General features: G+C 32.2%; 1 protein-coding gene across 3 annotated transcripts in view; it reads right to left on the bottom strand.

The window, feature by feature from the left end:
* Positions 1–14,334, bottom strand: part of LOC145297770 (uncharacterized) — a 576,130-nt gene that overhangs the window by 181,944 nt on the left and 379,852 nt on the right. For all 3 annotated transcript variants that reach the window (XM_080144014.1, XM_080144016.1, XM_080144015.1), the window contains exon 42: positions 7,656–7,783. In XM_080144014.1, the coding sequence (XP_080000140.1) occupies positions 7,656–7,783 (128 nt within the window). The remainder of the gene's footprint in view (positions 1–7,655; positions 7,784–14,334) is intronic.

Raw genomic sequence — 14,334 nt, 5'->3', positions numbered from 1 at the left:
CGTATAAACACACATATATTATATATATATATATATATATATAGTATATATACACGTATAAACACATATATTATATATATATATTATATACACGTATAAACACACATATATATACAAGAATAAAAAAGCATTGGAAATGCAAAAGGATATAGGGATGGTATGCCAAAAAGTATACAAACAAGATAGCTATGAATGGCTAGGCACATGGAAATAGAATTGCATCCAAAGTATAGCCCTATAGCTTTTCTCCAATCTTCATTCCGTGCCATCATTACGGTTGTAAAAAGCTATAGGGCTATACTTTGGATGCAATTCTATTTCCATGTGCCTAGCCATTCATAGCTATCTTGTTTGTATACTTTTTGGCATACCATCCCTATATCCTTTTGCATTTCCAATGCTTTTTTATTCTTGTTAATTAGTATTTTTACTTACAGTCTTATTTTTAAACTTACATTCATGATAGTATTGTCTTTTTTAGGAGGCGGCTCATTGCCGCCTCCATTAGTAGCAGGTCGCTTCCTGCTGGGTTTTAGGTCTTTGGGTTTTGGGCCTTAGGAGTTGCCGCTTGGTCCTCCATCGGTTCTATATTACATAGAGAGTGCTACCGCCTCTCTGATAAAACAGTTAGAGTATTATAAAGTTCTAAAATGTTCATACCTTCACTATTAAATTTTTCTTGGTTCATTCCTTGGCGTTTTGGCAAAGATTTGGCAGTTTTTGATATTTATATTTATAATAGTTTGTGCATGAGGCAGCTTTTTCCCCTTGGGATCCCTGTTATACCGTGCTTTTGAGTCAGCACGTAAGGCAGCTTTCTTTTTTTCTGGTTCTTTGTTATAAAGAGCACGTGAGGCAGCTTTTTTACCCTCGGAATCCCTGTTATACCGTGCTTTTGAGTCAGCACGTGAGGCAGCCTTCTTTTTTTCTGGTTCTTTGTTATAAAGAGCACGTGAGGCAGCCTTCTTTTTTTCTGGTTCTTTGTTATAAAGAGCACGTGAGGCAGCCTTCTTTTTTCTGATTCTTTGTTATAAAGAGCACGCGAGGCAACTTTTTTCTCCTCATAATCCCTGTTATACCGTGCTTTTGAGTCAGCACATGAGGCAGCCTTCTTTTTTTCTGGTTCTTTGTTATAAAGAGCACGTGAGGCAGTTTTTTTCCCCTCGGGATCCCTGTTATACCGTGCTTTTGAGTCAGCACGTGAGGCAGCCTTCTTTGCCTCAGGATTTGCATGATACTTAATTTTTATTATTTCAGCATTTTTCTGATAGTATTTTTTTGCTCAGATAATACCTTGACTTTGTTTTTTTCATAGTCTATATTTCTCTGAGCTTTTTTACTACGTGCTGACTTTGGCATTTTTTATTAAATGTAAACATATAACACTTATGTGTATCTTACTATAATATCACTTATCTTATAGCAAGACAACTCTCGTAGAATTGAGATACTGCCCCGTCACCAATAGTTAAAGTGTGGAACGGTATATACACCAATAGTGTAGTTGTTATCTTTATATGAAGTCTTAATCAGTGACAGTGTGAGGTTACTTGGTTAATTTATTGTAGTTTATTTTAGAAAACTTACTTGTTTTTATTAGTAGATTGTGTATAGTAGCCACAATATCTAGTTATTTTTGTGGCTAGGGCTTGGATTTTGATTCTTTTTGGTCAGCTTCCAGTGAGTTCTTAGAAGATGACTTTCTTGCAGTTTTTTTTGCGGTTAATTTAACTTATTTCCTTTGGCGTTTGGTGAGTTCTTAGAAGAACTGGTCTGATCTACTTTTCTTAGCGAGCGAAGAGATTCAGCTGCATTTAACAATGGTTGCTATAGTGTATTTTTGCGCATGCGTGAGAATTTCAAGTTTCCTCCTTATTTTTCAATAGTTTGACAGTAGTCATGTGTCTTTCTGCCAAGAGCGACAGACGTCAGTGTTAGCCGTGATCGTCTAGAGGTTAGGACCCCACGTTGTGGCCGTGCTAACCTAGGTTCGAATCCTGGTCACAGCATTGACATTTTGTACATATTTTACAGTCCAAAATCTGAAGAATTATTTGTTTTTATAACATTGTTTTTTGACGTCGTACTTGCTGATAGGTTACTCTTATAACAATTTTGATCAACTGAGATAAAGATTTCGTGGTTTCATTAACGCTGGTGGGTTACTGTTTAAAGAAAAAACCTTAACGTTCACCTTAAATATTCAGCGTCCAAGAAATATAGGCCACTGGCAAACTGGAACGTCTGTGAGCATCCGGTGTATTATTTGGAGCTGTCCCTTTTGAGAGAAGTTCCGTGTTCGAAGTGGTCTGTCTACATTGGGTATATAGTGTTTAAAACTTGTTATTACACGTAATCTTATTTAATTATGGAGTTAGCTAAAAAGCGATGGGTCACTGCACTTCTCCGTGTAAAGAGCAGTCGATTGATGCTTGAACTGTTGTCAGAGACCGTTCGTACACTGAGATACATCGTCTCAAAAGAAAGAAGAAAGCAGAAGAAGAAAGAAGAAAGAAGAACAATTGGCCATTTTTGTACCCTTTTTTTTTTGCTCTCTTTTGACATTTTAACCGACGTTCTGACACTCGCTGGATTCGTAAGACGCTTCTCTGTAAGAATATGTGCTTTTTGAAACATAAGTTGATTTTAGTTGAGATTTGGATAGTTTTGTTTTGTAGGCGTATATAGGCGTGTACGGGCCATCCCTATATAGAGAGTGCTACCGCCTCTCTGATATAGTATATATACACGTATAAACACACATATATTATATATATAGTATATATACACATATAAACACACATATATTATATATATATAGTATATATACACGTATAAACACAGGCTCCTTCAGTCTTTGACAGACTATGGGTACCCATGAATGGGTGTCTGTGCGTGATATTTTTGTTGCAAGAGTTGCGCAATATCTAACCACATCTCTCCTGGGTCGACATTGTTGAATACCAGTGGCAAGTGAAGTGTACAAGACGACTGGAAACAAATGCCGAGACAAGCGGAGAGCACATACAGCGCCTAGAATTCCCAAATGGTCACCCATCTGGTACTATCCAGGCTCAATGTTGCTTAACTTCGGTGATCTGATGAGAACTGGTATGTCAATGTAATTATGCTGTATACACGTATATACATATTTTTTTTTTTACATGGTAGTCACTACTTATCAAGGCCCGGAAGCCACTCGGGGATAAGGGTTATTGCGTGTACACTAATCAATGGGATAATATCGTAGTAATCGTTAGTAATGGAGATCTGATAAAGTGTCTTACTTAAGGGGGCGGTTTATCAGGAATTTGTTTATGTTGGACTTGAAGACATCCAAGTTGTAGACAGGTGGGAAACAGGCAAACGGAACAGAGTTCCACATGTGTGCACTTCTAAGAAAGAAGCTTTGTTCATGGAATCTACATTTTGATTTAGGCACAGATAAAGAATGGGGAAAATTATTGACAGTTGTTTCAGCTAGATGGGTGTTTTTTGCGAAAGATTGGCGAGGGAGCATCCGAGATTGGAGCTCAGACGTGCACTTGCCATGGAAATAACAATAAAACAAAGACAGGCTTGCAACGTCTCTTCTGTGGGAGAGAGGTTGCAGGGAAGAGAAAAGGGCATCCCCCACTAGGCCACAAAGTCTATTTTGTACATTGTCAAGGCAGGATAGGCTGTTTTTAGCAGCTCCTGCTCAGATGTGGCAGCAGTACTCCATCCTTGGATGTACTTGGCTTTTATATAGATAGAGAATTGCAACAGCACTGTGACATCTTCTGGAGCGGTAGAAGGATCCTACCATTTTTCCAGTGACCTTGGCAACCGACTTGATCTATGTGTTCCATTTCAGATCAGGAGTAAAGGTCAAGCCCAGAAGATTATCAAAACATGGAGCCTCCCCTAGACGAGAGCCATCCATTTCAATTGATGCCAGATGGGGATCAGAGCGTTGATGATGTCAAGATAGGAGTTTGGTTTTAGATGCATTAAAAGTAACCATGGGCCACCTCTTTCCCCACTGTACCACGCACTCAAGATCAGAGGAGAGAGAATCAGAGAGAACTTTGTCATTTACGGCTTTAGATGTGTTGCCATAGATGGTAGTGTCACCAGCATAGATGTCAACGAATGATTTCAGTATGTGTTTTGGGAGATCATTGATGTAAGTCAGGAAGAGAGTTGGCCCCAGGATGGACCCCTGGGGGACTCCAGCATTAATACTGTGGGCCTCTGATTTCTGCCCATCAACCACTACTCTTATGAGCCTATCAGGAAGAAATGATTTAATAATTGAGAAAACATTTCCAGTTATACTGTAGCTGGAAATCTTGTGAAGTAGGCCCTTATGCTATACCTTATCAAAGGCTTTTAATATGTCAAGAGCAATTGCCCTAGAAAGAAAGCCTTTGTCGAGAGATTCACTAATCCTATGAGATATAGCCGTTAGCACGTCTGCTGTAGATCTGGCAGAACGGAAACCGTATTGCATATCACTAAGAAGGTTATTTCTGCTGAAGTGGTTGACTACTTCTTTATTTAATATGGATTCCAGCAACTTACTCATGACACACAGGAGACTTATTGGTCTGTACTGAGAGGGAGATGGCTTATCACCTGAATTCTTAAATACAGGGCATATTGATGAGGTTTTCCAGGGTGTTCGGAAGCACTTCTCCTTAAGGCAACGCTTAAACAGTTTTGTAAGTATGGAGGCAAGTTCTGGTTGGAGATTTTTTAACACTATAATTGGAATGCCGTCAGGGCCAGTTGCTTTACTGGAATCAAGGTTCTTGATTAGCTTGGCGACCTCATACACAGATATTTATATGTTGCATAGCGTGTTGTCTGTTATAGGAGGAAATATGGAGAGTTGATGGCCTTGGCTGCATAGAGTAGAATTAACTGCAAAGTTCTTGGCAAAGAGTTTGGCCTTGTCTGAAGCTGACGAGATGACCTCAGGTCCATTGATGATGGTTGGAATAGAACGCACGCTTCTGTTCAGGATCCTGTTTGCTATTTACCAAAACTGGAGGGAACCAAGCTGCTGCTCAGCTTCTTTGGATTTAATGGACTGAGCATATAGCTTCCTTGCATTTTTTATTACTCTTTTACAGTGGTTATTGGCAGTCCTGAAAGCAGCTTTAGTCTCAGTACATCTATTACGTTGGTAGTTATGGAAAAAGTGATTTCTGTGCACAATGGCAGCAGCACATTCAGGGGAGAACCATGGCTGTCTGTTAGGTTTTTGTTGGAATTTTTTAGATGGTATGAATCGATCTATGCCTACAATTATCCATTCGGTCAGGTCTGATACTATAGAGGACACATCCTTTTTAAACATGGAATGTAGAGGTAGATCAGATATAACTGTACGGAAGCTATCCCAGTCAGCCGTAGAGTATCGATATACAGTACGGTGCAGAGGTACGTCCGAAGATGTATTGCATTTCGTTTTTATCTTAACTGATACAACCGAGTAGTCGGAAGATCCCAGAGGAGATAGAACAGAACATGAACATAGCTCAGGAGAATTTGTGAGAAAAAGGTCTAGAAGGCTTGCATACTGACCTGTAGTATCGGGCACACGGGTGGGTTCGTGAACAATCTGGGTGAGGTCATAGGCACTGGCGAAATCATGACAGAACCTCCCCTCATCATCTGTCTTGTTCGAGTGGGTCAGCCATTCCACATTGTGGACATTGAAGTCACCACAAATGTGAATGTTAGCTGAAGGATGAGCAGACAGGATGTGGTCAATTTTCTCAGATATGCTGTTAAAGATAGTAACTCCACTGTTGTGGGGGCTATAGAAGGCAAATATAAATGCGGTGGTGTAAGCAAGTGCAACCCGGAAGCACATATAAGTTAAATTAGGGTCTTCTCTATAGATATCCCTACTACACGGAAAGCCATCTTTAATGTAGGCGCATATGTCATGCCCATGGTGTTAAGTTAGAGTATCCTCTAATTATGAACACGTCTAGGGAAGTGGTCATCCCTATGCCAGTTTAGCATAGGAAGAATATGTCTGGTTTCGTCTCCTGTAATTGGGTTTCAACTTCTGGAAGGTTGGAACGAAGATGCCTGATGTTAGAGAAGGAGACATGGTAGTAGGGGTCTATGCTGGAGGATAGAGTTCTAGGTTTATTCGCGTTTTTTTCTGGAGATATTTCATGTTGAAGTTTTGGGATTTATGGAACAGATCGACAGACTTGGTTAGAACATTACAGAGAGGGAAAGTAAGAGAGAAAAGACAGGAATTTTTTTGTAGCACATGATAAGATAAAGTCGTAACAATTACCCACTAGTATGGCATCGGGAGGCCCCACAAGAAACTACTGTATGGTCCAGAATCCATTCACCAAATAGCAATACAGCAGCCCCAGTACTTTGCACCTGCTCATAGGACAGCCTCCTTAATGGTTAAACCAAGGTTCGGATCCCTGACTATCAGGCGGGTAACGTCAGCCCAGACGAAACGTTTACCTCCAGTACCTTTACTAGTGACATGGCTACAAGGATAGACATAGAACAGAAATTTTCCGACATCTCAGGTTACTGTTCCCGAAGTACTGCGGACATGGAAAGCAGCTTTTTCATACATGTGTATGTATATGTATATATACACGTATATATACATATATATATATATATATATATATATATACGTGTATATCTACATGTATATACACGTATATATACATGCATATATACGTATATATACACGCATATATACGTATATATACACGCATATATATGTATATATACACGCATATATATGTATATATACACGCACGTATATGTATATATACACGCACGTATATGTATATATACGTATATATACACGCATATATATGTATATATATACGTATATATATGTATATATACACGCATATATATGTATATATACGTATATATACACGCATATATATGTATATATATACGTATATATATGTATATATACACGCATATATATGTATATATATACGTATATATATGTATATATACACGCATATATATGTATATATACACGCATATATATGTATATATACACGCATATATATGTATATATATACGTATATATACACGCATATATATGTATATATATACGTATATATACACGCATATATATATATACGTATATAAACACGCATATATATGTATATATATACGTATATAAACACGCATATATATGTATATATACACGCATATATATGTATATATACACGGATATATATGTATATATATACATATATAAACACACATATATATGCGTGTATATATACATATATATGTATATATACACGCATATATGTGTATATATCCACGCATATATATGTATATATACACGCATATATGTGCATATATATATGTATATATATACGTATATATACATGCATATATACGTATATCTATATATACACGCATATATGTTTATATATACACGCATATATATGTATATATATATATATATATATATATATATATATATATATATATATATATATATATATACGTATATATGCATGTATATATACGTATATATACACGTATACTGTCGTGGAGATAATTCTCTGTTGATTATTATATTGTAACCAAAATATGGTAGTAATTTCATGATGCAAGATATCAAGATTACTGCTACTTACCTTTCTTGCATGTGCAAGTAGATTTCCCACCAAATTCAGTGCAATTGAAAGCATTAATACACGGATTTGCATCCTTACAAATTGATACGGAGTCGGAGCAGTCTGGGCCGTACGTGTTTGGTTGACATCTGTTAGATAAGAAACAAAATAACATTTACAATCAATGTCTAAACTTGAATGTACTTCATTCGTATATCCCAGCGGAAGTGGATTAATACAAAACAAAAGATTTCCAGTAGTTTTGAAATCAATTGGTACATTCAAACCAAATTAAATTAAATATTAATAACATTACTCACTTTTACGCTCTGAAGCTATCTTTAAAAATTTATAATGATTAATTAATTAGTTAATGAATTAAATTAACTTAATTAAATCTGCAAACAATGTCTTCACACACACACATACACACACACGCACACACACACACACACACACACACACACACACACACACACACACACACACACACACACATGCACACATATATAATAGACATCAAGTGCGCTTGAAACCAAACCATAACGTAATATTAGGAAAATACACAAATATTTTACTTGTTTGAAATTTATCACAAATATATTTCAGAGGTATACTCCATCTTCAGTGTGTTGTTTCTTTTTTTTCTTTTCTTCTTTCTTGCCATGTTGTAAAGTTGGAGAAAGAAGTATATGGCGGTTGTATTTTGAAATGTTTGAACTGTGCGCAGGTAACGTGAGAATAACGTCAAGAATGAGAGTTCAAGAGAAACGTTGTTTTAATTTGAATAAAATGCAAGGAAGAAGAAAAGAAAAGAAACAAAACAACACACTGAAGATGGAGTATACCTCCGAAATATATTTGTGATAAATTTCAAAAAAGTAAAATATTTGTTAATTTTTCTAATATTACGTTGTGATTTGGTTTCAAGCACACTTGATGCGTATTATATATATATATATATATATATATATATATATATATATATATAGGGGGGGGGGAAGGTTAAATACTTCGTTCGTATATCCCAGCGGAAGTCGACGGATACAAAAAAAAAAGAAGAAATCTCTCAACGAACTTGCAAGATCACTAGATGTTACCCGAGTTGTCGTGCTAATGGAGCCACATGCCGACCTTCGAGGTATATTTAGTTTAATTTCATCAGCTCCAAAATAAATAAAAAATATTTATATTAACCTCCTGCCCACCGCTGAGCACTGTTAAACAAGCGTGAGTAAGTAGATTTGAAGAGCTAGCGTCCTAGAAGAACACTCTTGCCTTTAAAAAATGCCTTGAAAGTCCTGTTAGCATTCCCTTGTAGAAGCAACTTAGGTAATTAATAAAATACCTCCTAGCCTGGTTGATAGGCGTTACTCGGATTGGCGTGCGGATTACACTATATACAACAGTAGAACAAGAACTATGAAGTAATATATATGGCATATTTATTTATTTTAAAGCGTTCAGTCATAATTATGTATGGGCATATTTATTTTAAAAGGTTCAGTCGTAATTATGTATGAGCATATTTATTTTAAAAGGTTCAGTCATAATTATGTAGGGGCATATTTATTTTAAAAGGTTCAGTCATAATTATGTATGGCATATTTATTTTAAAAGGTTCAGTCATAATTATGTATGGCATATTTATTTTAAAAGGTTCAGTCATAATTATGTATGGCATATTTATTTTAAAAGGTTCAGTCATAATTATGTATGGCATATTTATTTTAAAAGGTTCAGTCATAATTATGTATGGTATATTTATTTTAAAAGGTTCAGTCATAAATATGTATGGCATATTTATTTTAAAAGGTTCAGTCATAATTATGTATGGACATATTTATTTTAAAAGCTTCAGTCATAATTATGTATGGCATATTTATTTTAAAAGGTTCAGTCATAATTATGTATGGCATATTTATTTAAAAAGGTTCAGTCATAATTATGTATGGTATATTGATTTTAAAAGGTTCAGTCATAATTATGTATGGGCATATTTATTTTAAAAGGTTCAGTCATAATTATGTATGGCATATTTATTTAAAAAGGTTCAGTCATAATTATGTATGGTATATTGATTTTAAAAGGTTCAGTCATAATTATGTATGGGCATATTTATTTTAAAAGGTTCAGTCATAATTATGTATGGCATATTTATTTAAAAAGGTTCAGTCATAATTATGTATGGTATATTGATTTTAAAAGGTTCAGTCATAATTATGTATGGGCATATTTATTTTAAAAGGTTCAGTCATAATTATGTATGGCATATTTATTTTAAAAGGTTCAGTCGTAATTATGTATGGCATATTTATTTTAAAAGGTTCAGTCATAATTATGTATGGCATATTTATTTTAAAAGGTTCAGTCATAATTATGTATGGCATATTTATTTTAAAAGGTTCAGTCATAATTATGTATGGTATATTTATTTTAAAAGGTTCAGTCATAATTATGTAGGGGCATATTTATTTTAAAAGGTTCAGTCATAATTATGTATGGCATATTTATTTTAAAAGGTTCAGTCGTAATTATGTATGGCATATTTATTTTAAAAGGTTCAGTCATAATTATGTATGGCATATTTATTTTAAAAGGTTCAGTCATAATTATGTATGGTATATTGATTTTAAAAGGTTCAGTCATAATTATGTATGGGCATATTTATTTTAAAAGGTTCAGTCATAATTATGTATGGCATATTTATTTAAAAAGGTTCAGTCATAATTATGTATGGTATATTGATTTTAAAAGGTTCAGTCATAATTATGTATGGGCATATTTATTTTAAAAGGTTCAGTCATAATTATGTATGGCATATTTATTTTAAAAGGTTCAGTCATAATTATGTACGGCATATTTATTTAAAAAGGTTCAATCATAATTATGTATGGCATATTTATTTTTAAAGGTTCAGTCATAATTATGCATGGCATATTTATTTTAAAGGTTCAGTCATAATTATGTATGGGCATATTTATTTTAAAAGGTTCAGTCATAAATATGTATGGCATATTTATTTTAAAAGGTTCAGTCATAATTATGTATGGTATATTTATTTTAAAAGGTTCAGTCATAATTATGTATAGCATATTTATTTTAAAGGTTCAGTCATAATTATGTATGACATATTTATTTTAAAAGGTTCAGTCATAATTATGTATGGGTATATATATTTTAAAAGTTTCAGTCATAATTATGTATGGCATATCTATTTTAAAAGGTTCAGTCATAAATATGTATAGACATATTTATTTTAAACGGTTCAGTCATAATTATGTATGGCATATTTATTTTAAAAGGTTCAGTCATAATTATGTATGGCATATTTATTTAAAAAGGTTCAGTCATAATTATGTATGGTATATTTATTTTAAAAGGTTCAGTCATAAATATGTATGGCATATTTATTTTAAAAGGTTCAGTCATAATTATGTATGGACATATTTATTTTAAAAGCTTCAGTTATAATTATGTATGGCATATTTATTTTAAAAGGTTCAGTCGTAATTATGTATGAGCATATTTATTTTAAAAGGTTCAGTCATAATTATGTAGGGGCATATTTATTTTAAAAGGTTCAGTCATAATTATGTATGGCATATTTATTTTAAAAGGTTCAGTCATAATTATGTATGGCATATTTATTTTAAAAGGTTCAGTCATAATTATGTATGGCATATTTATTTTAAAAGGTTCAGTCATAATTATGTATGGCATATTTATTTTAAAAGGTTCAGTCATAATTATGTATGGTATATTTATTTTAAAAGGTTCAGTCATAAATATGTATGGCATATTTATTTTAAAAGGTTCAGTCATAATTATGTATGGACATATTTATTTTAAAAGCTTCAGTCATAATTATGTATGGCATATTTATTTTAAAAGGTTCAGTCATAATTATGTATGGCATATTTATTTAAAAAGGTTCAGTCATAATTATGTATGGTATATTGATTTTAAAAGGTTCAGTCATAATTATGTATGGGCATATTTATTTTAAAAGGTTCAGTCATAATTATGTATGGCATATTTATTTAAAAAGGTTCAGTCATAATTATGTATGGTATATTGATTTTAAAAGGTTCAGTCATAATTATGTATGGGCATATTTATTTTAAAAGGTTCAGTCATAATTATGTATGGCATATTTATTTAAAAAGGTTCAGTCATAATTATGTATGGTATATTGATTTTAAAAGGTTCAGTCATAATTATGTATGGGCATATTTATTTTAAAAGGTTCAGTCATAATTATGTAGGGGCATATTTATTTTAAAAGGTTCAGTCATAATTATGTATGGCATATTTATTTTAAAAGGTTCAGTCGTAATTATGTATGGCATATTTATTTTAAAAGGTTCAGTCATAATTATGTATGGCATATTTATTTTAAAAGGTTCAGTCATAATTATGTATGGTATATTGATTTTAAAAGGTTCAGTCATAATTATGTATGGGCATATTTATTTTAAAAGGTTCAGTCATAATTATGTATGGCATATTTATTTAAAAAGGTTCAGTCATAATTATGTATGGTATATTGATTTTAAAAGGTTCAGTCATAATTATGTATGGGCATATTTATTTTAAAAGGTTCAGTCATAATTATGTATGGCATATTTATTTTAAAAGGTTCAGTCATAATTATGTACGGCATATTTATTTAAAAAGGTTCAATCATAATTATGTATGGCATATTTATTTTTAAAGGTTCAGTCATAATTATGCATGGCATATTTATTTTAAAGGTTCAGTCATAATTATGTATGGGCATATTTATTTTAAAAGGTTCAGTCATAAATATGTATGGCATATTTATTTTAAAAGGTTCAGTCATAATTATGTATGGTATATTTATTTTAAAAGGTTCAGTCATAATTATGTATAGCATATTTATTTTAAAGGTTCAGTCATAATTATGTATGACATATTTATTTTAAAAGGTTCAGTCATAATTATGTATGGGTATATATATTTTAAAAGTTTCAGTCATAATTATGTATGGCATATCTATTTTAAAAGGTTCAGTCATAAATATGTATAGACATATTTATTTTAAACGGTTCAGTCATAATTATGTATGGCATATTTATTTTAAAAGGTTCAGTCATAATTATGTATGGACATATTTATTTTAAAAGCTTCAGTCATAATTATGTATGGCATATTTATTTTAAAAGGTTCAGTCATAATTATGTATGGTATATTTATTTTAAAATGTTCAGTCAAAATTCTGTATGGTATATTTATTTTAAAAGGTTCAGTCATAATTATGTATGGACATATTTATTTTAAAAGGTTCAGTCATAATTATGTATGGCATATTTATTTTAAAAGGTTCAGTCATAATTATGTATGGCATATTTATTTTAAAAGGTTCAGTCATAATTATGTATGGGCATATTTATTTTAAAAGGTTCAGTCATAATTATGTATGGCATATTTATTTAAAAAGGTTCAGTCATAATTATGTATGGTATATTGATTTTAAAAGGTTCAGTCATAATTATGTATGGGCATATTTATTTTAAAAGGTTCAGTCATAATTATGTATGGACATATTTATTTTAAAAGGTTCAGTCATAATTATGTATGGCATATTTATTTTAAAAGGTTCAGTCATAATTATGTATGGCATATTTATTTTAAAAGGTTCAGTCATAATTATGTATGGGCATATTTATTTTAAAAGGTTCAGTCATAATTATGTATGGCATATTTATTTTAAAAGGTTCAGTCATAATTATGTATGGCATATTTATTTTAAAAGGTTCAGTCATAATTATGTATGGCATATTTATTTTAAAAGGTTCAGTCATAATTATGTATGGGCATATTTATTTTAAAAGGTTCAGTCATAATTATGTATGGCATATTTATTTTAAAAGGTTCAGTGATAATTATGTATGGACATATTTCTTTTAAAAGGTTCAGTCATAATTATGTATGACATATTTATTTTAAAAGGGTTCAGTCATAATTATGTATGGACATATTTATTTTAAAAGCTTCAGTCATAACTGATTTTATCAGCTCAAAAATAAATCAAACTCATTACACATCCCTAACCCTAATGTCTTCTATGTTTCAAATTTCATCTAAATATTTCCAGTAGTTTTTAAATACATCGGGGCATTAATTTCATGGGAATACTCGGCCTTTTTGCATGAAACCAAAATAAACTACATACTGGTAACATTAGTCACCTTATAATGATTAGTTAATTTTAATTAGTTTACGAATTAAATTAACTTAAATCTTAATCTACAAGCAATGTCTTCACACACACACACACACACACACACACACACACACACACACACACACACACACACACACATACATATAATTATTTACTATAATAATAATTAAATACCTACAGACACTATTGTTTTATCCTTTCGGAAATATTCAGTGCAGGGTGCCATGATTAACACCAGTCGATAGATTCGAATCCGGCGACACAAGCAATCTCTTGCTTGATTAGCAAAGACCGTATCTATTTGGCTACAGTTAAGCACGTGAAATACTGTTGAAATTAAACATTTTATTTGGAAATGTTTTTTTACGTCCATCAGAGTGATCTAATCATTATATGATGATCTATGCATAAGAACTAAATTAACTCACTTAATTCAACTGAAAATGCTCAACGATAAGAAACGATATATATATATATATATATATATAT

This window comes from Euprymna scolopes, chromosome 18, assembly GCF_053919585.1.
Source record: "Euprymna scolopes isolate OS-2025 chromosome 18, ASM5391958v1, whole genome shotgun sequence".
Lineage (NCBI taxonomy): Eukaryota > Metazoa > Mollusca > Cephalopoda > Sepiida > Sepiolidae > Euprymna > Euprymna scolopes.
The sequence above is the reverse complement of the archived record's forward strand: the minus strand, read 5'-3'. Positions and strand labels throughout refer to the sequence as shown.